At 44.0% G+C, this 26,274-nt stretch overlaps 1 protein-coding gene across 2 annotated transcripts; it reads left to right on the forward strand.

Moving 5' to 3' along the window:
• Positions 1-1,529: 1,529 nt before the first annotated feature.
• Positions 1,530-25,374, forward strand: OGFR (opioid growth factor receptor). 2 transcript variants are annotated; one of them, XM_081948896.1, is made up of 8 exons: positions 1,531-2,176; positions 7,554-7,601; positions 12,503-12,565; positions 13,000-13,081; positions 17,186-17,264; positions 18,829-18,895; positions 20,496-20,644; positions 23,499-25,374. In XM_081948896.1, exons 1-8 carry the CDS (start codon positions 1,787-1,789, stop codon positions 24,982-24,984), a joined length of 2,364 nt encoding a protein of 787 aa, XP_081805022.1. In that variant the 5' UTR covers positions 1,531-1,786; the 3' UTR covers positions 24,985-25,374. The 2 variants fall into 2 exon arrangements, with proteins under 2 accessions (XP_081805023.1, XP_081805022.1); XM_081948897.1 differs by lacking the exon at positions 7,554-7,601 and having other exon boundaries at positions 1,530-2,176.
• Positions 25,375-26,274: the final 900 nt, after the last annotated feature.

A 26,274-nucleotide genomic window follows, 5' to 3' on the forward strand; every position in this document is an offset into this window, starting at 1 on the left:
AGTAAGCACTCAGCTCCAGTTGCCCAGACTCTACCCTGCAAGGGATTATGGGGTCGTTAAAAGGAGATGATGATAGGGACTGTTTTTCACATGAGCACCGCAGCATTTCCATGGTCACAGGATCAAAACTCAGATGTTTGGCCAATTTTTTAATTTTTTTATTCTCTTACATACCATTGTGAGAGTACATTCTAATAATTGTTATTCTTTACATTTGTCATTCTTATACATTTGTTATTCTATTTAATAGGTTATACAGTTTGGGTTACTTTATTTACATCCCTTCCACCTGTTAACACCACCACCTTATTTTCCCTTTCTTTTCTCCCTCCCTCCCTTCTTCCTTCCTCCTCTCCTTCCCCTTCCTTCTTCCCTTGCCTCTCCCCTACTCCTGCTCTTCCTCTTCCCCTTCCAACCCTCTCACCTTCTCTTTCTTTCCCTTCCACCCTCCTCTCCTTACCTCTTTCTTCCTTCCCAAAATCTTCCTCTCAACCCACCCACCCCCCTCATGCTAGGCAACTGGCTCACGTTTATGATAGCTGCAAAGTCCCGGGGGTCTTCTAACATCACCTTTTGCGATCTTCTGATAAGCAAACTCAATGGGAAAGCCAGATTCACATTACAAACGTGTTACTGATTTAACATTTGCAGTGGTTCACTTAAATCGCTGTGGCAAGAAAAGTCGTGAAAGGGGGCAAAACTCCACCGTCTCACTTAGCAACAGAAATTTTGGGCTCAATTGTGGTTATGTCCAGGGTTACCACCTGTAAGCCTTGTGGGTCTATTAGCCAAAAATAAAACGCGCTCAGCCTAATACCCAAATCTTACTTCCATTCCCCACCATCCAGTTAGAGCTGAAGAAGCTTCTTGAATGAGAAGTGAAACGTCTTGGGGGGGGGGGGGGACCGGGGGACCCAAGAAGGTCCAGTTGCCTCTTGGAAAAGAAAAGAAAAAAAGCACATTTGGGAGAACCATAACCTGGATGACTGAGAATCTCCATAGACAAATCGGCTTAATGTAATAGTTTCTACCCAACATACCTAAGATAAAGCGGCCATGCAGGCAGAGTTAGATACAGATTAACAGAGTTGGAAGGGACCTTGTAGGTCATCTAGTCCAACCCCACCCCACCCCCAGCAAGAGACCTTACACCATTTCTAGCAGATGGCAGTCCAGTCTTCCCAGTCCAATTGGTGGTGGCTCCTCAGCTAAGACCCTGAGCTTGTCGATCAGAAAGGTCGGCAGTCCGGCGGTTCGAATCCCTAGCACAGGTCTCCTGCGTGAGCACGGGGTTGGACTAGATGACCTCCAAGGTCCCTTCCCCACTCTGTCCCTGTTACCTGGCGCTTACTATACATTCGCTTGCCGATCAGGAGGATGTCCTCGTGGGAATACAGTATTGCGTGTTCGGGCGGTTCGGGCGAAGGGTTAACAAGGAACGAGAGACCCGCCCCCGGGGGAGGGGAGAGGAGGGGAGGGGAGGGGGGGAGAAAGGTGGGGGCGGTCTCTGTCAATCAACGCCTCGAGTGGGAAGCAAAACCGATAAGCCCGTCGCCGCTTCCTCCTCTCACGCACATCCCCCCTCCCCCTCCGGGTTGCGAGCATTCCATTCTGGAACGCAGAGGATTTCCCAACGTTCGGAAGGAACGCCGGCCGGCCAATCAGATTGCAGAAAGGGACGGGGCTTTTGCGGTCTTGGGGTCTCGCGCTGCCCTGTCCCTCCTCGTTTTTTTTCCCTCTCCCCCTCCACGTGCCTTTCACTTTGATCTCGCCGCCGTCTTCCTGCATGCTGCTTTTTGTTTCTTCTCTCTTTCTTTTTTTTTGTGAGCTCGTCCTCTTTCGCTTTCCTTTCTTCCGTGCCCATCGGAAAAGGCCAAGCCCGCCTCCGGGAGCCATGGCGACTTGGATGAGAGCGGAGAAGGAGAAAAACCACGCCGGCGAAGGGGAGGAGGAAGAGGAGGCAGAAGAAGAGGAGGAAGAAGGAGAAGAAGACGGAGCGGGAGGGCTTTGGGAGTACGATTCCACTTGGGAAGAGGAAGAGGAGGAGGAGGAAGGGAGGGAGGAGGAGAAGAAGACCCGGGAACCGGCTTCTCAAGCCGCCAACCTGGAAGAAGCCAAAGCCCGGGAAAAGCACAGCTGGTGGCCGTCCAGCCCCAAGTGGGCCTCCGCTAGCGAGGTGAGCGATTCCTCGGGAACAAAAGAATAGAATAGAACAGAACAGGGAAGAAGAATAGAATGGAATGGAACAGAACAGAATAAGGAAGAAGAATAGAATAGAACAGAACAGGGAAGAAGAATAGAATGGAACAGGACAGAACAGAATAAGGAAGAAGAATGGAATGGAACAGAACAGAATAAGGAAGAAGAATGGAATAGAATAGAATAGAATAGAATAGAATTCTTTATCGGCCAAGTGTGATTGAAGAAGAGCAGGAGGCGATCCCAGTGAGGTGCAGGGCTCTGGTTGTGCCTGTTTATTTGTTTTATTTTATTTACAGTAGTTTGTCACTCGTGTACAAGATAACAGGAATAGAAATAAGTATGAATAAGAACACAGGAAATGGATACAAAGAAATGGGGACAGTAGGACAGGGGCGGTGTGCTTAAGCACGTCCCTTACTGACCTCTTAGGAATGGGGTGGGGTCCACAGTAGACAGTTTAAGGTTAACGTTTTGGGGGTTTGAGGATGTAACAACGGAGTCAGGTAGAGCCTTCCAGATGTTGACCCCTCTGTTGCGGAAGTCGTATTTTCTGCTGGACCGAAAGGTAGTCCTCAACAGCTGCCCTCCAGCCCATCGGGTTCTGTGGCTAAGTGAGACAGGGGTTCGGTGGACTTGGCCCCCTCCTACCTATGACCTCTCTCTCTCTCTCTCTCTCTCTCTCCCCCCCCCCGTGGTTAAAGGGGAATCACTGTGGTTGTTAAGTGAGGGAGCAGGTTGTTAAGTGAATCCTGCTTCTCCCCTCCCCCCCTCCTTTGACTTTGCTTGCTGGAAGGTCATCAAAGGGCATCCAGTGGCCTTGGGACCTTGCAACGGTCACTAAGCGAACTGTTGTAAGTCGAGGGCTGCCTGTACTGTAATGTGCTGCCCTTGAAGAGTCGCCAGATGGATGCTTCAGCTGCACCGATAGAGACAGTTAGGTATACAGGTAGTCCTCGACTTACAACAGTTCTTTTACTGACCGTTCGAAGTTACGACAGCGTTAAAAAATGACTTAGCATCGTTGTTGCTGCATCCCCATGATCATATGATTGAAATTTGGATGTTTGGCAACTGACTCATGTATATGACCATTGCAATGTCCTGGGGTCACCGGATTCTCTTTTGTGACCTTCTGACAAAGCAAAGTTGACGGGGAAGCCAGATTCACTTAACCGCCGTGTTACTAATCGAACAGCTGCAAGGGTTCGCTTAACAACAGCGGCAAGAAAAGTCGTAAAAATGAGACCACTTCGCTTAACAAACATCGCTTAGCACCATAAAGGCTGGGCCCAATTGTGGTCGTAGGTCACTCCCAGATTTGCTTCTCGGCCCAATTCAAAGCGCCGGTTTTAACCTTTGAAGCAGAGGTCGCTAACCTGCCGGCTAGGGAATTCTGGGAGGTGAAGTTCACAAGTCTTAAAAGTTGCTGAAGTTGGACACCTCTCCTTTAAAGCACTTCATTGGCAAGGGACCTGGTTACCTGACGGTCCACCTCTCCTCAATTACACCTGCCTGTCTACGAGACAGGCCGATGTAATCACTTGTCTGAACAGGCCCTTGTCTGAAATGGTATAGCACCGTGATGATGTATCTATGAAACACGTCGAGCCATATTTGCTGCCACACCAGCCATCAGTTCATTTCCAAACTTCCAGTTGACTCATTGGAGACATTTTTCGCCCTCCCCAGCCTCCGGAGGCTTTCCTGAAGCCTGGGGAGAGAAAAAAACGCCTTTCACGGGCCAACCGGACGTTCGGAAACGATCCATTTATGGCTTCCGGGGGAGGCTGTTTTCGTCCTCCCCAGGCTTCAGAAAAGTCTCCGGAGCCTGGGGAGGCTTTGTGCATGTATGGGGGGCAGGGGGGGTGTCCCATGTGCACGTGGGCAGGGGAGATTAAATTGGTATGGGCATGCGTGCGATGGCGCGCCGATACACAATTGTGGCACGCCATAAGAAAAAGGTTTGCCATCATTGGTACAGCATCTCCTGCTTGAGCAGGGGGTTGGACTAGAAGACCTCCAAGGTCCCTTCCAGCTCTATTCTGATTGATTGATTGAGATCTGGCAGAGCCTTCTCTGTGGCGGGCCCAGCCCTGTGGAATGACCTCCCTCCGGATATTAGGAATACCTCTGACCTCCGCTCCTTTCGTATTAAGCTTAAGACCCACCTATTCCAAGTAGCTGGCCTGGCTCAACTTTGATCTAACCATATCGCTCCTGACGGGCTTTTACTGGGTATTTTAATTATATTTAATTATCTAGGGGTTTTTAAATACTGTATTTTAATTGTTTTATTTATCAGCCGACCTCCTCCTTGTGTATGTCTCGGTATATGTCTCTGTTATATGTTTGTTTTGTCCATATTTATTTCATATGTTTCATTGTACGCCGCCCCGAGTCCTTCCGGAGAGGGTGCGGCTAAGAAATAAATATTTATTATTATTATTATTATTAGAAGACAAGTTGTAAATAGCATCTGCGGGGGACTTACATTTAGGGGGGCCCAGGAGGCAGGCCTTCTCTGCTGTGCCCCCCCCCCCATCTTACGGAACATTTCCCCCCCCTCCCTTCACATTAGATCCATCCCTCTTGATATTCCTGAAGACCCTCAAGATCTGGTTATGTCACAAGCCCACGGGGGTCCCAGGAAACAAGAACCATTTCTCCACTGTTGTGGTTGATCTATTATTCTCTTCTTGCCTTTTGGGTTGTATATTTTCATTTTTAATAGTACTTTCACTTTTAATTATACAATACAATACAATAGCAGAGTTGGAAGGGACCTTGGAGGTCTTCTAGTCCAACCCCCTGCCTAGGCAGGAAACCCTATACCGTTTCAGACAAATAGCTATCCAACATCTTCTTAAAGACTTCCAGTGTTGGGGCATTCACAACTTCTGGAGGCAATTTCTGTTCCACTGATTCATTGTTCTGTCAGGAAGTTTCTCCTCAGTTCTAAGTTGCTTCTCTCCTTGATTAGTTTCCACCCATTGCTTCTTGTTCTACCCTCAGGTGCCTTGGAGAATAGCTTGACTCCCTCTTCTTTGTGGCAACCCCTGAGATATTGGAACAATGCTATCATGTCTCCCCTAGTCCTTCTTTCTCTTAAGCTAAACATACCCAGTTCCTGCAACCATTCTTCATATGTTTTAGTCTCCAGTCCCCTAATCATTTTTGTTGCTCTTTTCTGCATTCTTTCTAGAGTGTCCACATCTTTTTTACATCGTGGCGACCAGAACTGAAAGCAGTATTCCAAGTGTGGCCTTACCAAGGCCTTATAAACTGGTATTAACACTTCACGTGATCTTGAATCTTATGATCGTCTTATTTTTTTTATACTGATTGTTTTTTGTATAATAGTTGTTTAATTTGATTGGTGTACGCTACCTACCTAGGTAGTCATATAAATTTAATGAATGCATACATGTGGGGGTCCTTGATGCTGTCTCAGCTTGGTGGTTTCCGATGCTGTGATCTTACCTAACTGGCTAATGAAATACAGGTAGTCCTCGACTTATAACAATTCATTTAGTGACCACTCAGTTACAACCGGCAGTGCAAAAAAGTGATTTATGACCATTTTTCACTCTTAACAACCGTTGCAGCAACCCCGTGGTCCCATGATCAAAATTTCAATGTTTGGCAACTGACTCATACTTATGACGGTTGCAGTGTCCCGGGGTCGTGATCCCCTTTTGCGACCTTCTGACAAGCGAAGTCAATGGGAAAGCCAGATTCACTTAACAACCGTGTCACTAACTTAAGAACTGCAGTGATTCACTCAACAACTATGACAAAGGTCGTAAAATGGGGTAAAACTCATTTAACAAATGCCAGATTCACTTAATAACCATGTTACTAACTTAACAACTTTGAGGAATCATTTAACAACAATGGCAAAAAAGGTAACATGGGGGAAGACTCACTTCTAATAAATGTCTCACTTAACAAAATGGGGCAAAACTCACTTAACAGTGGAAATTTGGGGCTCAATTCTGCTCGTACAGCATTACTCACCATGTTTAGGAACAATTAAAAACCACACTAAATAGTCCTAAAACTAGTTGGCAGTCAAAAATAATAACAACAATAACCCCAGCAGATATTTTTTTATTTTTATTTATCCCTTTTCATGCAAATTTTAAGATTCAGGAAGAAAACTCATGTTCTGTTTACTCCTGTTTTGTTTTATTTTTATTCAGTTTATTACAGTCAAGAGACCAGAACAACAACAAAAATGCTCAGTAAATATATAATTAAAAATTCTAGTATGAAACAATAAATAACAACTAAAATGAAACTAAACGGAATGCTCCAGTTTAAGGAAATGGAAAGTAAAACTTGCAAGAAAAATCTATCGAGGAGAAACAGAATTTAGTTTTGCCGGATGAGTGAAGAAACGAAACTGAATGAGCTCCCGGCATATTTTATGAGTCAGAAAGTTGTAATCTGAACCTGTTTTGGCTAGTTATAAATGGCAAGCAGCATTTTCCCTCAATTAGGGAGTAAAAATAAATGAAATAAATGTCAATGGCTCCTAGGTAAAAGGTTTGAAAAGCTAATCTGTAAGAACTGAATTGAGAAAAATCACAGGGTCTTTTGCGTTTTTGGCCTCTGGGATGCTATATCTTATGATTTATGATGAATGTAAATGTTATGATGACTATGAATATGATTTATCACTTATAGCTTTTATGTACACTGAGAGCTTGTGCACCGAAGGCAACTTCCTTGTGTGTCCAATCACTCTTGGCCAATAAAGAATTCTATTCTATTTCTATTCCTTATTCTATTCTATTTATTTTGTTCTAATCTGTTCTTATTTTATTCCTATTCTATTCCTTATTTCTATTTTATTCTATTCTATTCTTATTCTATTCCTTATTTTTATTCCTGTGTCTATTCTATTCTATTTATTCCCTTCTGTTCTATTCTATTCTTATTCTATTCCTTATTTCTACTCTATTTTCTAGTCTATTCCATTCCTATTTCTATTCTAGTCCTTATTTCTATTCTATTCTTTTTATTCTGTTCTATTCTACTTATTTTATTCCTTATTTCTTTTCTAATTTATTCCTTTCCTATTTCTATTCTATTCTTATTCTATTCCTTAATTCTATTCTATTTTCTATTCCATTCCTATTCTATTCCTTATTTTTATTCCTTATTTCTATTCTATTCTTATACTTACTCTATTCCTTATTTCTATTCTATTCTTATTCTATTCTTTATTTCTATTCTATACTATTCCATTCCTATTCCTATTTTATTCCTTATTTCTATTCTTTATTTCTATTCTATTTATTCTGTCGTATTCTATAATTATTTTTAAAAGTGTGTTTTCTCTTCAGGAGTGGCGAAGACCAGGACTTTCAACAGGAGGAGTTAATAAATGGAAGGTAGGGAAATTCTCTTCTGGAACGATTTTTAATCAGTCCTGCTGGCTGTTGGAAGTTTTCTTCTCATATTCAGAAACCAAAGGCGAGCGAAACCAGAAAGAACACATGGTTCGCAGTTAGGCCCAGAATTTACATGGCTAAGCCAGGTGGTTGTTAAATGAGTCACACCCCAATTTTAAAACATTTTTTGCCATGGTTATTAAACAAATCGCTACGGTTGTTAAGTGAACCATATGGTCTTAAAGCAAATCCAGTTCCCCTCATTGACTGCTTGCCAGGGAAGGTCGTAAATGGTGATCATGTGATCCCTGAGACGGTCGCAAATACAGGTAGTCCTCGACTTACAACACTGTTTAGGGACCGTTCAAAGTTACAGGGGCACTGCAAAAAAGTGAGTTATGTTGGTTTTTCACACTTACGACTGTTGCACCATCCCCATGATCATATGACCAAAATTCAGACACTTGGCAGCTGGCTCATATTTATGACGGTTGCAGTGTCCCGGAGTCATGTGATCCCCTTTTGCGAACTTCTAACAAGCAAAGTCAATGGGGAATCCAGATTCACTTAACAACCTTGCTAGTAACTTAACAGTTACAGTGATTCACTTAAGAACGCTGTCCAGAAAGGTCGTAAGATGGGGCAAAACTCACCTAACAAATGTCTCGCTTAACAACAGGAATTTGGGGCTCAATTGTGGTCGTACGTCGAGGATTACATTTACGGGTGGATTTACCAAGTGCCTGAATTTTGCTCAGTTGACCATGGAAATGCTACAGCAGTCATAAGTGTAAGGACCAATTGCAAGTCTCTGTTTTCAGTGCTAATGTAACATTGAGTCGTCGTTAAATGAATGGTTGTAAGTCCAGGACTACCTGTATAACTTCTTTGCAGCCTTGGCCAACAAATGAACTCTTTTTAGAGCACCTGATGGAGAGTGAGCTAAATGAAAAATTTGATAAACTAGTTGACAACGTGGCATTGCCCAGGTATTTATTTATAGGGGGAAAATGTACGGACCACATTTAATTTCTAATGTTGGACTTTCACCCTTACCAGAGGGAGCCCCCTTGTGAAGTACTCTGAATCCGTTACCATGGCAACTTTGCTTCGCTGCACAGTAGAAGCCATTTTAAGGCAGTACAGTAGAAACCATTTTAAGGCACAACAGGCTGTATCTTAACAGAACACACACCCCGAGGGGTGTTAGGGGTATCTTACCCCCACGGTATTTGCTTCCAGAGGGCAAGTCATCTGTGCACCAAGTTTAGTTGAAATTGCTCGAGGCGTTCCAGAGTTGTGCTGGAACATACACACACAAAGAGCCATTTTTATATAGAGAGATGTTCAGACTAATGACATATATACTGGTCTTCAGTACATAATGCGTGCAAAAACATGACACTGAGATAAAGTGAACTAAAACAACAATGTGCCAAAAAATCATACTATGAACAATGAATAAAAGTAGCAAGAATTATGACAAGACCTTCTATTGTCAAAACTGCCCTCAAACAATTCAAGTCCCACCTGCCTTGTTTTCTAAACTTGAAACTATATTGTGTGCAAAGATTGATGAGAACCAGCTGGCTGGCGTCTAATGCTTTTGCAAAACAATGCCTTTGACATTAGGTTGAGTATCCATCATGTCCTTCATTAAGTCCATTATCCATCATGAGTACTAAAAGAGGTCAGATGTTGGTCATGCATAAAAAGAGGTCAGATTTTGATCAAACATGGACGCTTTCTGAATACACCCGCCCTTCGTTTCTGAATATCCACAATATTTCTCCCACAACCAAGCATGTGAGAATATACAATATATACGTATGTACAGCAGGGATTTTCAACCTTAGCATTTAGAACTGCGATGGGGAATCTATGGCTGCTGTGGCCTAGGGATGGAGCTCTCGCCTCACAATCAGGAGGTTGTGAGTTGAGTTGTAGGGGTCTCCTGCTTGACGGGGTTGGACTAGATGACCGGCAAGATCCCTTCCAACTCTGTTAATCTGTTAATGCATGTGTGCTGGAAGTGGTACGCAGCGCCATCTCTCCGGGCACGCCAGTCATCGCCTATTTCTCTTCCGGGTTCGGTCTTCGCATGCGTGGGAGCACCGGAAACTGGAAGAGCAGCTCCCTGGCGCGCATGTGCATGCCAGGAAGCTGAGCTTCCGGTTTGCGGCAGGCACATGCGCGCCAACCAGCTGGTGTTTGCGTGTGCATGCATTGCAAAAACCGGAAGACCAGGTGACCCACGGACATGCGCACGCCAGAAACTGGAAGTCAGGAAAAGGAACTGCTCTTCCTATTTCCGGTGTTCCCCCCCTGCGTGTGCGCTCCCTTTTTGGCACTTGGTGCCAGAAAGGTTCACCAACACTGAATTAGAAGATGTGTGGACTTCAACTCTAGCTAGGGAATTCTGGGAATTGAAGTCCATGCACCTTCAAAATGCCAAGGTTGAGAAACACTGCTATAGAACGTAAGATATAATCTGCAGATCCCATGGGTCAAGACATTACTGTGTGTGCATTGTTCAGTGTCTCTTCACCCAGGCCAAGGGCAAGGCCCAGGAGGGTTAAGATTGAACTACCCAGGCAACATGGCTCAAGCATATTGACTGATGCTCTGCATTGATGTGAGCATGCCAAAGTGTGTGTGCATGTGCTTTTATGCACAACTGATAGGGAGACACAAGAGTCTGACTTATCACTGAAGTGAAGTCTAAATCAGATTTGTTTGCTTGCCCCGGCAGTTCCAAATTAGGCCACCTTATTAACACAATTCTATACCTGCGGTCTCTAACCTTGGCAACTTTTAAGACTCGTGGAGTTGAACTCCCAGCATGGCTAGCTGAGGAATTCTGGAAGTTGCAGACCGAAAGTTGCCAAGTTTGTAGTCTTGGATGGGAAGCAACAGACTCAGACTCAACCCCTCCAAGACGGAGTGGCTGTGGATACCGGCGCCCCGGTTCAACCAGTGGGTTCCATCACTGGCCATCGGGGGCGAACAACTGGCCCCCGTGGAACGGGCGCGCAATTTGGGCGTCCTCCTGGATGTCCGGCTATCGATGGATGACCATGTGACAGCCGTGGCAAGGGGGGCGTTCCACCAGGTTCGCCTGGTGCGCCAATTGCGCCCCCTATTGGACCGGGACGCCCTTCACACAGTCACCCAAGCGCTTGTGATGTCCCGCCTGGACTATTGCAATGCTCTCTACATGGGGCTCCCCTTGAGATGCACCCGAAGGCTGCAGCTGGTCCAGAATGCGGCCGTGCGGGTAATCACGGGATGTACCAGGTACTCCCATATAACACCTCTCCTGCGCGAGCTGCACTGGCTGCCTGTGGCTTTTCGGGTGCGTTTCAAGGTGTTGATTATCACCTTTAAAGCGCTCCATGGCACAGGACCTAGCTATCTGCGGGATCGCATCCTACCCCATACATCCCTGCGACCAATTCGCTCTCACAGGGAGGGACTCCTCCGGGTGCCGTCCACTAGGCAATGCCAGCGGGCGACGCCCAGGAATAGGGCCTTCTCTGTGATGGGCCCGACCCTCTGGAACGACCTCCCCCCCGACATCAGAACTAGTACCGATCTCCGCTCCTTCCGCAAGAAACTCAAGACCCACCTGTTCCAATCAGCTGGCCTGGCCCAATCGTAGTTTTAATTTTCAATCCTCCTGGCCGGCATTTTAAACTTTAAGGGGTTGTCTTTTTAATAATAATAATAATAATAAGTTTGAATTTATTAGCCGCTCCCTTTCCAAGTAGGACTCGGGGCGGCGTACAATGGGGCATATAAAACACAGAAAATATATAAAACACATAGGCGTACATACAGAACATACATACAGATACACAAACTGTTTTAATCTGTTTTAATTTTGATTATCATTGTACAGACTCCATATTTAATTTGTTTTTAAAAGGGGGTATTTAATATTGTTATTGTATATACGGTTTTTAGCTTTTGTCTGTACACCGCCCCGAGTCCCCTTGGGAAGAGGGGGCGGTCTATAAATCCTAAATAAAGTAAATGAAGTAAAGTATTCGACACAAAAGTACTGATTTAAATGTTCCTCAGTTCCAATAATTCTAGATATGTTACAAAAATATAATCAATAGATGATAGATAGATAGATAGATGATAGATAGATAGATAGATAGATAGATAGATAGATAGATGATAGATAGATAGATGATAGATAGATAGATAGATGATAGATAGATAGATAGATGATAGATAGATAGATAGATAGATAGATAGATAGATAGATAGATAGATGATAGATAGATAGATAGATAGATAGATGATAGATAGATAGATGATAGATAGATAGATGATAGACAGACAGACAGACAGACAGACAGAGGGATAGGGATAGGGATAGGGATGGATGGATGGATAGATAGATAGATAGATACAGGCAGGCGGAGAGCCAGACAGATAGACAGACAGATAGATGATAGACAGACAGATAGGGATAAGGATGGATGGATGGATAGATAGATACATAGATAGATACAGATAGATGGATGGATAGATGGATGGATGGATGGATAGATGGATGATGGATGGGTAGAGGGGGAGAGAGAGATGAGAGACGAGAAAGAATAAGGAAAGTGTTCAGTCTCTGTAAATGAACTAAAATACAAGGTAGATTTTTGAATATTTTCCTAAACGAAAATAAAGAGAGTCTGTCTCACGTCATATAAATTAGAAGGGAAAACGATGTTTTCACTATATTCAGCTTCTAGAGGAAAAGTGAGATGGCAGAATGTCGCTAAATCAAAGGAAATTATATAATCAGTCGTACTTTCTTTTGCAGTTGTTTGGAAGAGGCCTTATGTAAGATTTAGACTTTAAAAATAAAGCTCTTTTATTGTCTCTTTTTAAATTAGAACATAAATAGCCGTAACTGGAACGCAGCCAGAGATATGCAGAAATATAGGCGGCATTATCCGGTAAGATTTCCTGCCCATTATGGTTACGTTGAGTTTCCAGCTAGAAGGGTATAATAGAAATTTGGGTTAAAATGCCTGTTGATTTTTGCTCTTGGTTTGACCTGATTTTCCCCTGCTTACCGATTACACACCATCCTGCATTGCAATTATCCAAGTTGGGAGGCCATAATATTAAAAAAAAAAAAAAAGCTTGTGTTTGCTTGTGTTTCTGATACAACTTGAGTATCGGAATAGAGAGGGTCTTTGTATTGGGGCCCGCAAAGCTATTTGGGGTGCATAGAAGGAGTAAGTTGTTAAGAATGGGACAGAAACGATTTATGGGTAGAAATAGAACTCCTGATAACTGCGTTTAATTGTGAATGAATTAATAATACCCCTATTTGCTTATTATCTCCCTTCCATCTCTCCCTCCCTCTCTCCCTTTTATCTTCCAGGGATTGGAAGAAACTGAGGTCAGCGAGGAAGATATGTGGAATCTGAGCTTTTACAAAAATGAGGTTAATTTTTTGCCCCGGGGTAAGGCTTTTGAAAATGCTTGGTTTTCTTAGGGGAAGGGTGGGGTTCATAACTGAGGTTTCCTGTTGGCTTTTGACATGACAATACATTGCATTTAGTTAAAGACTTTCTTTCCTTCCCCTTTTCCCCTCTGTTCCTTCCTCCCTTTCTTTCCACTCTCCCCTTCCTTCCTTCCTTTCCTGCTAGCTTCTCTCCTTTCCTCCCTCTCCTTTTGACTTACAACAGTTCATATAATGACTGTTCGAAGTTACAACAGCGCGGAAAAAAGTTACTTATGATCGTTTTCATACTCAACAACCATGGCAGCCTCCCCATGGTTATGTGATCAAAATTTGAAAGCTTGGCAACTGGCATGTACTTACGACATTCAGAGAAGCAAAGACAATGGGGAAGCCAGTTCGCTTAAGAACCAAGTTATTAGTTTAATAATTGCAGTGATTTACTTAACAACGAGGAATGCGGTGGCGAAGAGTCTGAGCTTGTTGATCAGAAAGGTTGGTGGTTTGAATCCAAGCACCGCATAACGGAGTGAGCTCCCGTTACTTGTCCCAGCTTCTGCCAATCTAGCAGTTCGAAAGCACCTAAAAAATGCAAGTAGAAAAATACAAGCCACCTTTGGTGGGAAGGTAACAGCATTCCATGTGTCTTCGGCATTTAGTCCTGCCGGCCACATGACCACGGAGACGTTTTTGGGCAGTGCTGGCTCTTCGGCTTTGAAACAAAGATGAGCACCGTCCCCTAAAGTTGAGAACGACTAGCACATATGTGCGAGGGGAACCTTTACCTTTACTTAACAACAATAACGAGAAAGGTTGTAAAATGAGGCAAAACTCACTTAACAACTTTCTCTCTTACTAAAATAAATGTTGGTCCAATTGTAGTTGTAAGTCAAGGATCACTTCACCCAGAGATAGAATTCAAATCATAATTTTCTTTCCCTCTTCCACACCTGCAGATACATGGACATACCGTTCTTTCTGTAACTAGAAATCAAATTATTAGAAATAATTACATCTGACAGTGTTCCCTCCGAGTGTTTGTGGTTCAAGTGAGTTTTGCAAAAAGGGTTTTTGAATCTCATTTGGCCTCCTGAAGTCAGCAGGGTAGCAACAGAAAATAATTGCAGTAAGCCAAATTCCCAGGCTAAATTTGCCCTCATTCAGAGGAAGGCTTGATCTTCTAAGGAGAAATGAGGCCTGGCAGGGCTTCTGTGGTAAATTCCACACCCAGAGTTGTAAAACCAAGATCTCATTTGAATTTCTCTCATCTTATTGAGGCCAAAATTTCTGTTCTGACCCAGGCTTCCCAAGAGCACGAAGCAAACTCCTGGTCCTAACAAAAACCCCTTTTATTCATTGACTGTGAATTCTGCTCATTCACATCCAGCAAAGTCTTTCAAGGGAGGATTTAGCCACAGACCTTATCTGGCTTGGAGAGCTGGCAGGTATCTGCAAAACTTGGCAAGGAGTCTCGGAGAGTCACCAACCAATTAAGCGAACTAATGGTCTCCTGCAAACTCCACTCCCCTTTCACTCCTCTTTTATTTCCTCTAGGGCCATTCATTGTCCACCTGTGGCCTTACTCCCAAGTCGACCCCTGTTCTTTAGCTGTTCCCTTTGTCTGGCAACTCTGTGCATGTGCACACTGGGAACAGGCTCCAGCTGTTCCTCTGCTTCACTGATGTCTGACTCCGAAGGCAGCTGATAACTGGCATATGGCCCTGGCCCCATCTCTGCCTCTGACACAGAGCCCTCATCTGAGCCTTCCCCAGACTCCAGGACTGGCCCATGTTCCTTCCCAACCTCCTCACTGTCCGAATCTGCTGCCAGCTCCACTGGCTGGTGGGCCACAACAGTTGCTAAGCCAGACAGTTAAGGGTGTTTTGCCCTGTTTTACGATTTTCTTGCCTCTGCTATTAAGTGAATTTCTGCAGTTGTTGAGTTAATAACACGGTTGTAATGTGAATCAGGCTTACCCGTTGATTTTGGTTTGTGACAAGGTCACAAAAAGTGAGCCACATGATTTGCGGATACTGCAACTCTCATAAAAATGAACCAGTTGCCAAATGTCTGAATTTTGAGCATGGGAACATGGGGATGCTACAACGGTCATAAGTTCGAAAGATATAATAATCATAAATTCCACTTTTCAATGCCATTGTAACAGTCACTCAATGAAAGATTGAGAGGTTGTGGTTCTGAACTTCATTTCCAAGATACAATACAATACAATAACAGAGTTGGAAGGGACCTTGGAGGTCTTCTAGTCCAACCCCCTGCCTAGGCAGGAAACCCTACACCATTTCAGACAAATGGCTATCCAACATCTTCTTAAAGACTTCCAGTGTTGGGGCTTTCACAACTTCTGGAGGCAAGATGTTCCACTGGTTAATTGTTCTAACTTCAGATGCAGAACCATGCTGGCAAACATTTGGCTCGCGTGCCACAGGTGGCTCGCAGAGCCTTTGTGGGCACACCAGCCATTGCCCCAGATTAACTCCACTGTGCATGTGCGTGCACCTCCGCCCGACCAACTGGTCTTCAAGTCTCTGCCAGGCATGCACATGGAGCAGGGTGCATGTGGGGGACACGCACCTTCATGCGCGAGGGGGGGCACTCAATGCATTTTGGGGCCTTGCGCCACTCCCTCAGTGCCCTGTTTTGGGCTTGGAAGGCCTCCTGCACCAACCTGGAAGCCAAAAATGGGCAGGGGTAGGACGCACGCAGGAGGGGCCATGCGTGTATACGCAGGGGAGGTTGTGTACTCTTTCGGCACACAACAACCTAAAGAGTTAGACAGAGGCGGGGCTTACGTCGCTACGACACGACATGCAACCTTGGAGCTCCAGGATTGCTGTCGATATCTCTGCTGCTGGATGGTCCTTTTGGACCTAAACCATCCCTTAGAGATGGTGATAGAGAAGGGCACGTCGTGCTGATCTCAGGGACATCGCAAAGTCCTTGATTGATACAGGAGAAGTTCTTTTTCCCGGCAACAATGAGAAGCAGCCATTGAAGCTGCAGAAGGTTGGGACAGCCCCTGAATGAAGAAAAGCAGGAGAGCGTGTTGAAATGGTGAAATAAATTTTACTGTTAGAGAACCCAACAAAAAGGGTTAGACATCACTGATCTAGAAGGTTGTCCTTTACTATTTGTACAGAGGTTTAGAGGCAACCTTTGGGGAAGGTATGAAAGAGGCATTAAGAAGTGACTTGGGGAAAACACATTCCACAGTCCAGAAATAGCAGCAAGCATGAGAAAGAAACTTAAGATAATCCCACCTTGATTTTACTTAGTGTCAAGAGAGAAATCTAGATTTCAAGATGCTACAATAAAGTGCCATTTCTGGAATCCCTGTAACAGAGGTGGGCAATTAATTTTCCCAAGGGGGCCACAAGAGAAACTGGGATTGTTATGAAAGTTCAAAATAAAAGCAATCCATGCAAGCCAGACAGAGAGAGCCAAGGAGTCAAAGATGACCGGGGGGGGGGGGGTATAAAATGCCCAGATCTGCCCAGCAGAACCTCATTTTTGACCTGATCTGCCTTGAACAGCTGCCAAAATCAGTGCTGTCCGTCAGCCGAAGAAAAGATCTTGCTTTCACGATTTACAAAGGAATCTTGACTTACAACCATTCATTCAGTGACCGTTCAAAATCACCAAGCACTGAAAAAAATGACCAATGAGCAGTTCTCACGCTTACGACCGTTGTGACATCCCCATAGTCATGCGATCGAAATTTGGGCGCTTGGTAACAGGCTCATATTTATGACGGTTGCCGAGTCCCAGGGTCACGCAACCCACTTTTGCGACCTTCTGACAAGCTAAGCCCTTGGGAAAACCGGATTCACTTAACAACCATCTTACTGACATCACCACTTCAATAATTCACTTAACAACGGTGGCAAGAAAGATCATTTAAAAAAGGGTCAAAACTCAACTATCTCGCTTAGTGGGTCCAATCGAGGTTGTAAGTTGAGGACTCCCTGTGTTCCCCATTTTGTATTTTGTAACCCACCTGAACATTTCTACTCCTCCCTCTTCCTCGTCCTCCGCAGTCATTCATAATCCGTGAATCCTTTTTCCTTTCCTCTTTCTTTCAAAGGTCTGTACATCGAAGATCTCCTTGAGACGTGGCAAGATAACTATGACGTTTTGGAAGAAAACCATTCATATATTCAGTGGTAAAATTAATGTACTTTCATTTAAATACACGATGCGGTCCAGAAAAAAAACGTTTGAAAAAAAAAGTGCTGGAAGCCGGCACATAGCTTGTATGACATGTACGTTTTTCCCAGCTGAAGGTATTCCCCGACTTACGACCAGAATTTCCATTGCTAAGCAAGGCGGTTGCTAACTGAGTCGCAGACTGATTTTATGATCTTTTTTTGCCGCAGTACTTAAGTGAATTGCATGGTCGTTAAGCGAATCTAGCTTTCCCCGGTGACTTTGTGTGTCAAAAACCAGACAGGAAGCTCGCAAACGGCAATTACATATCCCTGGGATACTGCAACCATCTCTCTATATAAAAACAGCCGTGTGTATGTATGTTCCAGCATAACTCTGGAATGCCTCAAGCAATTTCAACCAAACTTGGTACACAGATGACTTACTCTCTGGAAACAAATACTGTGGGTGTAAGACACCCCTAAAACCCCCTCGGACTGTGTGTTCTGTTAAGATACAGTTTGTTGTGTCTCAAAATGACTTCTACTGTATTGCCGTAAAATGGCTTCTACTGTGCAGCGCAGTGGAGTTGCCATGGTAACGGCATCACAGTATTCCACAAGGGGGCTCCCTTTGGTAAGGGGGAAAATCCAACATAAGAAATTACATTTTCCCCCTATAAATAAATGCCCGGGCAACGCCGATTATTGGCAAGTTGTAAATACATGCTGGCTGTTAAGTGCCCAATTTTTAATCTCTTCTGTGCCTTAAGTGCAAGTGAAATGTCTGAATTTCAGTCTTACATTTCACCAGAATGGTATATGGTCTCCTGTTTGAGCATGGGGTTGGACTAGAAGACCTCCAAGGCCCCTTCCAATGTTGTACTTCTGTAAGAGTGAACTTTCTGCTAAAGGCACCTTTTTCAAAGTTGTAACTTTAAATGAATAGTTGTAAGTCAAGGACTATCTATATTTATTTTGCTGAATGGAATAGAATAGAGGAATAGAATAGAATAGAGGAATGGAATGGAACAGAATAGAATAGAATAGAGGAATGGAATGGAATAGAATAGAATAGTTGGAGGTCTTCTAATCCAACCTCCTGCTTAGGTGGGAAATCCTATGCCATTTCAGACAAATGGCTATCCAACATCTTCTTAAAAACTTCCAGTGTTAGAGCATTCACAACTTCTGGAGGCAATTTCTGTTCCACTGATTAATTTTTTCTCACTGTCAGGAAATTTCTCCTTAGTTCTAGGTTGCTTCTCTCCTTGATTAGTTTCCACCCATTGCTTCTTGTCCTGCCCTCAGGTGCTTTGGAGAATAGTTTGACTCCCTCTTCTTTGTTGCAACCCCTGAGATATTGGAACACTGCTATCATGTCTCCCCTAGTCCTTCTTTTCATTAAACAAGACATGCCCAGTTCCTGCAACCGTTCTTCATATGTTTTAGCGTCCAGTCATCTTTGTTGCTCTTCTCTGCACTCTTTCTAGAGTCTCAGCATCTTTAATATGAGTGTTTCTTTCTGGTATTTTTTAAAAAAAACATCTTTTCTAACCGGCAAATGTTTTGTTCCTTCCAGGCTGTTTCCTTTGCGTGAACAAGGGATGAATTATCATGCCAAACGGCTAACGCGCCAAGAAATTGAGGTAGGAAGATCTTGCCTCATTTTTATAATGTCCCATCTCATCCATGAAATTGAAGTTTTGATTTTTCATCTGATTGCATCCACACACTTTAGCCCAGCGTAGAGCATTACATTTTGGAAGTGATTAATACCTTTTACCTATTTTTAAAATGCACAAGAATGAGGGACTAAGACTTATGTTGTTGTGTGCCTAAAACACGCCTGCACACATAATGTGCACTCTGTCCCGCCCTCCCCTCCCGCCCATTTTTGGCTTCCAGGTTGGTACAGGAGGCCCTCCAGGGCCAAAAGGTGAGCGAGTCCCATCCCCCCTGGTCACATTTTGGGCCTGGAAGGCCTCCTGCATCAACTTGGAAGCCAAAATGGAGCGCGGTGGGACCATGTGAGGTCACAAAATGCAACACACATGCACCCGGCGCTTTCACTTTGCTTGTCAGAAGGTTGCAAAAGGGGATCACGTGACTCCAGAACCCTGCAGCCGTCATAAATGTGAATCAGTTGTCAAGCATCCAAATATAAATCACGTGACCAGGGGCATGCTGCAACGGTCGTAAGTGTGAATAAATAGTCACAAGTCACTTTTGTCAGTGCCATTGTAACTTCGAACAGTCACTAAATGGATTGTTGTAAGTCGAGTCCCACCTGCAAAGGAGATTCCAGTTAGTGCTTTTTAATATTGCGATACTTTAGAATAAAGGTTTATCGCAAACTTTCATTAGCAATTATGCTATTAAAAGTTCCATCCACCCAATTAAAACTATAGAAATATAAGGCCAAATAACAAAAAAATGAGATGAAAATAGTAAGGGGTAGATGATGGGGTAGAACCGTGGTGGTGCAGTGGTAAGAATGCAGTACTGCAGGCTATTTCTGCTGACTACCCGGCTGCCCGCAGTTCGAATCTCACCAGGCTCAAGGTTGACTCAGCCTTCCATCCTTCTGAGGTCGATAAAATGAGGACCCAGATTGTTGGGGGCAATAGGCTGACTCTGTAAACCGCTTAGAGAGGACTGTATAAGTCTAACTGCTACGCTATTGCTAGTGTCATCTTCCCTGTGTCTTCACACCACCCGGGTTCGGGTCGACGCTGGGGCTCAAGGCCCCGGAGAGCACTCTGGATTTCAGGGGTCCCAAGTAACACCCCCAACGAAAGAAGACTCCGAGACTTGAGGTTCCTCAAAGTTCCATTTTATTAGAGATGTCCTATTGGCACATCTGGGAAAACCCGAATCCGAAAGCTTCCAGGTTTTCCCCACCCAAAAGAAAGTTCAAGTCCCTGCCCAGCTCCCACATGTCCATCCCATGGCCCAATCAGGCACCGTCCAAAACTGGAAATGCCTCTCAGTCACGCCATCACAGCTGCAGGGCAAGGTGTCCTTGACTCTCTGAGAAAGGAATGTTATCTAGACTACATCTCTCCCATACTCCATATAATTCCCGTTTTCCCACAGTAGAAATTGGGGCAGGTCTGAAGGCCCAATGTAAAAGATGGCTCCCAGGTCTGACAGCTGCTGCTAGATATTTGACATGATATTTTCTCATATTTCTAAATGGACTAGAGGGGTGATTTGATATTTGATATCTTCTTTGACATCTCTCAGGCCTTCAAGAAATCTAAAGAGGTCATGGAGAGGTTCGTCCGGGCTTATAAACTCATGTTGAAATTTTACGGCATCAACTTAGTCAATGAGGAAACCGGAGAATTGTGTAAAGCGGAAAACTGGTGTGAGCGATTCGGAAACCTCAATCGGTGAGTTTCTTCAGAGATCATCTCCTGGGCTGCTTGGGGTGGTGAGCTTTATAACTGGCACCTTATCAGAATTGCTGTATATGAATTGAACCCGATGGTCAGCATAGACTTTGATTATGGGGTCCTTGGTGCTCTCTGAGCTTGGTTGTTTTCTTGCAGACGTTTCATCACCCAACTAGGTAACGTCATCAATGCTAGAAGGGAGTGGGTTTGAATCTTGTTTTTATATTGTATCAATGTTGGAGGGAGTGTCCTTGGCGGTTCCTTGATTAGGCTGTTATTTGCTATTGAATCATTTTGTCTGCATTAGTATTTGTTTGATTTGGGTATTGCTTACTTCATTTTTGGTGCACTGTTTGCCTCAATGTGAATCTCTGGTCATATGGGGATTGATTGCTGGTAAGCAGGTGTTTTTGGACTTTTTTTTTTCTTCCTATGGGGCTTTTTGATTGTTTGAGTACCCAGTTCCACTAGCTTCTGGCACTGATGAAGTTACCCAGTTGGGTAATGTGATGTCTGCACGAAAATCACCAACTCAGGGAGCACCAAGGACCCCCACAATTCAACTCTGAGCTACAAAAAATTATCTCCGATCAGACAAAGATCACTTGATGAGTAAGTTCTCATTTCGTACAAGCATAAGCTCCCTTGGATGTAATAAACAATCCTTTGGAAGTGGTTCTTTGTGAAACTTTCAGGCTGTAGCTTTTGTGCCTAGCTCAAAGCACCCCATTCTGAGTTTGGTTAGGTTAGGACAACATCAAGACACACTTCTATAATAAGGTTGGAAGGGACCTTGGAGGTCTTCTAGTCCATCTCCTGCTCAAGCAAGAGACACTATACCATTTCAGACAAATGGTTGTCCAATTGTTCTTTAAAATCTCCAGTGTTGGAGCACTGATTAATTCTTCTGCCAGGAAATTTCTCCTTATTCTAGGTTGCTTCTCTCCTTGATTAGTTTCCACCCATTGCTTCTTGTTCTGCCCTCGGGTGCTTTGAAGAATAGCTTGACTGCCTCTTCTTTGTGGCAACCCCTGAGATATTGGAACACTGCTATCATGTCTCCCCTAGTCCTTCTTTTCATTAAAGTAGACCTACCCAGTTCCTGCAACCGATCTTTATATGTTTTAGCCTCCAGTCTCCTAATCGTCTTTCTTGCTCTTCTCTGCACTCTTTCTAGAGCAGGGGTGCTAAACTCTATTTCATTGAGGGCCACATCAGGGTTGTGTTTGACCTCGGGGAAGTGGGGGTTTGACCACGGTGGCCAGCTGACGACACTTGTGCCGGGGGCTCCTGTGGCAGCCCAAACGTTCTGCCAGGAAAAACGGGCTTGCGAGCTCTGTTTTCGGTTGGGACCATCTCCTGCAACCCACTGCCAGCGAAAACGGAACTTGGGAGGGCCGTGCGTGGCTCTCCCGAGCTCCATTTTCATTGGCAGAGGCACCGAGGGCCAGTCCTATCCTGTTTCCAGGGCAAGCCTGCAGGCCTGGAGTTTGACACCCCTGTGCTAGAGTATTTTTTTATATTCTGGTGACCAAAACTGGATGCAATATTCCAAGCGTGGCCTTAATAAGGCATCATAAAATGGTATTAAAAGTTCACGGGATCTTGATTGTATCTCTCTGTTAATGCAGCCTAGGACTGCTTTTTGGGGGGGAGGGGAGGGGTCCACCAAAGCATAGTAAAGTACGGTCACATGATTGCAGGAGGCTGCAAATGTCCATTAATTAATTAATTAATTAATTAATTAATTAACTAATTTTTCATGCTTCTTAACTGCCCATCCTGCTCAAAGAGGGGCTTTGGCCAGTGTACAATTTGATCAATAAAATTTAAGCCTTAAAAATGCTTAAAGGCAGCTCAGTTGTCAAATGTCTGAAGTTCGGTCTCATGGCTATCTTGGGGGGGGGGGGTAAGGGGGGGGGGGAGAAAGATGACCATTGGAACTTCAAATCCAAATCTTCAGTAGCCCTCCTCCCCCGATAGGCTGTCATAACTTTTACTGGTTGCTAAACAACCGGTCGTAAGTCGAGAACTACCTGTAATAGCAACCCTTTAAATTCTGTTTTTCATATCACAGTTGTACTTAATTGTCCTTCTCTCCCCCCCCCATTCCCCCCCACATAACTTCGAATGGTTGCTAAGCAACTGGTCATAAGATGAGGCCTACCTCTAACACAGATTTTAAATTCTATTTTTTATGTCTCAGTCGTACTTAATTGTCCTCTTTTTTTCCCTCCCACATAACTTTGAATGGTTGCTAAGCAACGTGTCGTAAGACAAGGCCTACTTGTCATACAGATTTTAAATTATATTTTTTAATGTTTGAATCGTACTTAATTGTCCTCTTTTTTCCCACCTCCCACGTAACTTGGAATGGTTGCTAAGCAACTGGTCATAAGACGAGGCCTATCTGTAACACAGATTTTAAATTATAATTTTTTATGTCTCAATTGTGCTTCATTGTTCTCTTTTTCCCCTCCCACATAACTCTGAATGGTTGCTAAGCAACTGGTCATAAGTTGAGAATTGTCTGTAATACAGATTTTAAATTCAATTTTTTATGTCTACTTAATTGTCCTCTTTTTTCCCCCTCCCACATAACTTCCAATGGTTGCTAAGCAACCAGTCATAAGACGAGGCCTACCTGTAATGCAGATTTTAAATTCTATTTTTTATGTCTCAAACGTACCTAATTGTCCTCTTCCCCCCCCCCCCATAATTTTGAATGGTTGCTAAGCAGCTGTTTGTAAGTTGAGAATTGTCTGTAATACAATGTCTCAATTGTATTTAATTGTCCTCCTTTTCCCTTCCACATCTTGTCACATTATTGTTTGTTATTGTTGTTGTTCAGGTACAGCCATAACAATTTACGGATCACTCGCATCCTGAAATGCTTGGGCGAGATGGGCTACGAGAACTACCAAGTGCAGCTGGTGAAGTTCTTCCTGTCAGAGACTCTGGTCCACCAGCTGCTGCCTCGGGTGCTGAAAAGTGTCTTGGACTACTTCATGTTCACCGTCCGAAACAAACCCAAACGACGAGAGTTGGTGTATTTTGCCTGGCAACACTTCAAGCCAAAACATGAATTTGTCTGGGGGCCTCACAAGAAACTCCGGAGATTCAAACCTCCGTCCCTCAAACTACTGAGTAACCCAGAAGAACAAGAATGCGCCAAGGAAGAAGATGGAGAGGTTGTGGAGAAGGACAGTGTTGAGTCACGCCAAACAAACCTTCAAAGACTTACAGAAGAACCTGGGCAGGAGGAAGCTAGAGAAACTTTGGAAAAAGAGAAACGTGGGTTGTCAGAAGAGAGTTGTGTTGCTCGCCATGATTTAGACACAACAGTACAACATAACCACACGGAGCGGCCTGTATCCAGCATTAGTCCCACATTGAGCCTTTCAGACAGTAACTCTATGCAGGACAAAGATATCGGGAGGAGAACCAGCTCTGTAGAAGATGGTGACCTGTTACAAGATGGGGAGGTTGTAGAACCTCAGATAAAGCCTGTGGATGACTGTAAGACTTCCAAAAATGCAAACCAATCTCAACTTGCATTGGTGATGCCAACCAAGGCAGAGAAGGAACACAGCGAAGAAGTCCTAGTACCTTCCGATTGTCCGTTGGAAAAAGAAGACCCTGCCGAGGAGTGCGTGGATGAAGCTGACGGAGAAAACCTCAAGGAACCTAAGAAGAGGAAGCTAAGCAGATTAAGTGGAGATATCTCTGGGGCCTCTAAAAGCCCCAGTGATATTGAGAGGATCTCCCATAATCTGGGCGAGGTGGTAATTACAAAGGAAGAAGTTAGCTTCTCGGCCCCCGAAGGTGGCAACGAGGACATCCCAGATGGGAAGGAGATTGAATCCCTTGATACGGTGATCAAGAGACGGAAAGTAGACGTTGTACCCAAAGGTAGTTCTTCGGAAGAAGGCTGTGAGGTGATCCCATCTGAGGACCAAGGAGCAAGCTGTAGTACTCATGACGTTAAGGAGAAAGATCTTGTCTGCCAAGAAGAAACCAAAATGGCGGCTAATCCTTCTGTAGACACTCTGACAGGACACAAGGCTGGAGGGGTGGATGTGGTGGTTGATTCCAACAAGGATGACCTCCCTGGAGATGGCTGTCAGCTGGGGAAAGTGAACGAACAAGAAGCTACCACTCCGCAAAGTGAGGTCCCTTTGTCTGAACCCATAACAGCTCATGAAAGGGGTGTAAGAAACAGTGCAGGATGGAAAGAGCAGGAGCTTGGAGAAACGCCTGATGGTTTCCTTGAAAGGAATGAAATCTCCAAAATAAAGGAACATGAAAACACCACGGCTGGGCCAGAAGAAGAGTAGTCCTATCCCAGATTGGATGAAATACTAAAGGTCAGAACAGGGTGTATCTTTTCAGAAGATTCCTTCAGAAGCAGATCAAAATAACCCTTTGCTTGGTTTGTGATCTGATATCTCCAGGTTTTTATAAATATGACACCTAGTTGACACCTAAGGGTAAATCTTTGGGATGACAGGTTACCACGCTTGGTTCGTAACTTGCAGTTAAACTTCTTTTAACTTTTAATTAATTACTAGAGGGCTATGTTCTTTTTTAACAGAAAGCTCTCACCTGTTCAGTACAAGGTATGCCACCTTACAGGTGTGTTTTCCAGGGTTTACTTGATGAGCCGCAAGAATGTTATTTGCTAAATTAAGTTTGTGTTTGTTAAATAAAGATCTTTAACTTTTGGAGGTGACGTTTCTGGTTTCTTGTTAAAAGAATAGAATAACAGAGTTGGAAGAGACCTTGAAGGTCTTCTAGTCCAACCTCCTGCCTAGGCAAGAAACCCTAGAACACTTCAGTCAACTGGTTATCCAACATCATCTTAAAAACTTCCAGTGTTGGAGCATTCACAACTTCTGGAGGCAAGTTGTTCCATTGATTAATTCTAACTGTCAGGAAATTTCTCCTCAGTTCTAAGTTGCTTCTCTCCTTGATTAGTTTCCACCCATTGTTTATTGTCTTACCTTCAGGCGCTTTGGAGAACAGCTTGACTCCCTTTTCTTTGTGGCAGCCCCTCAAATATTGGAACAATGTTAACATGTATCTCCCCTAGTCCTTCTTTTCATTAAACTAGACATACCCAGTCCCTGCAACCGTTCCTCATATGTTTTAGCCTCCAGTCCCCTAATCATCTTTGTTGCTCTTCTCTGCACTCTTTCTAGAGTCTCCACATCTTTTCTACATCGTGGTGACCAAAACTGAATGCAGTATTCCAAGTGTGGCCTCACCAAGGCATTATAAAGTGGCATTAACACTTCACGTGATCTTGATTCTATCCCTCTGTTGATGCAGCCTAGAACTGTGTTGGCTTTTTTGGCAGCTGCTGCACACGGCTGGCTTCTATTTAAATGGTTGTCCACTAGGACTCCAAGATCCCTTTCACAATTACTCCTATTGAGCAAGGTATCATCTAAACCAGTGGTGGGCAACCTTTTTTTTCAACTGAGCCAAATCTCGCCGAAACCACGATTGAAATTTATTTTGAGAGCCACACTTTTAAAACCGAAAATACATAGGATGGTACACTGTTTTTAGTTTCAATAAACTCTGGCATTTGAAGCACGCAAGTCTTAAAGCTGTCAAGTTAC

Source organism: Natrix helvetica, assembly GCF_964273705.1.
Source record: "Natrix helvetica genome assembly, chromosome: 3".
In the NCBI taxonomy this organism is placed as follows: domain Eukaryota; kingdom Metazoa; phylum Chordata; class Lepidosauria; order Squamata; family Natricidae; genus Natrix; species Natrix helvetica.

What these genes read in the sequence shown, in the direction of transcription:
- OGFR (XM_081948896.1), top strand. Translation starts at nt 1,787, where the DNA reads ATGCTGCTTTTTGTTTCTTCTCTCTTTCTTTTTTTTTGTGAGCTCGTC. An exon ending in AGTGGGCCTCCGCTAGCGAG is followed by an intron (nt 2,177 to 7,553) that starts GTGAGCGATTCC and finishes TTTTCTCTTCAG; the next exon opens with GAGTGGCGAAGACCAGGACT. An exon ending in GGTTAATTTTTTGCCCCGGG is followed by an intron (nt 13,082 to 17,185) that starts GTAAGGCTTTTG and finishes TTTCTTTCAAAG; the next exon opens with GTCTGTACATCGAAGATCTC.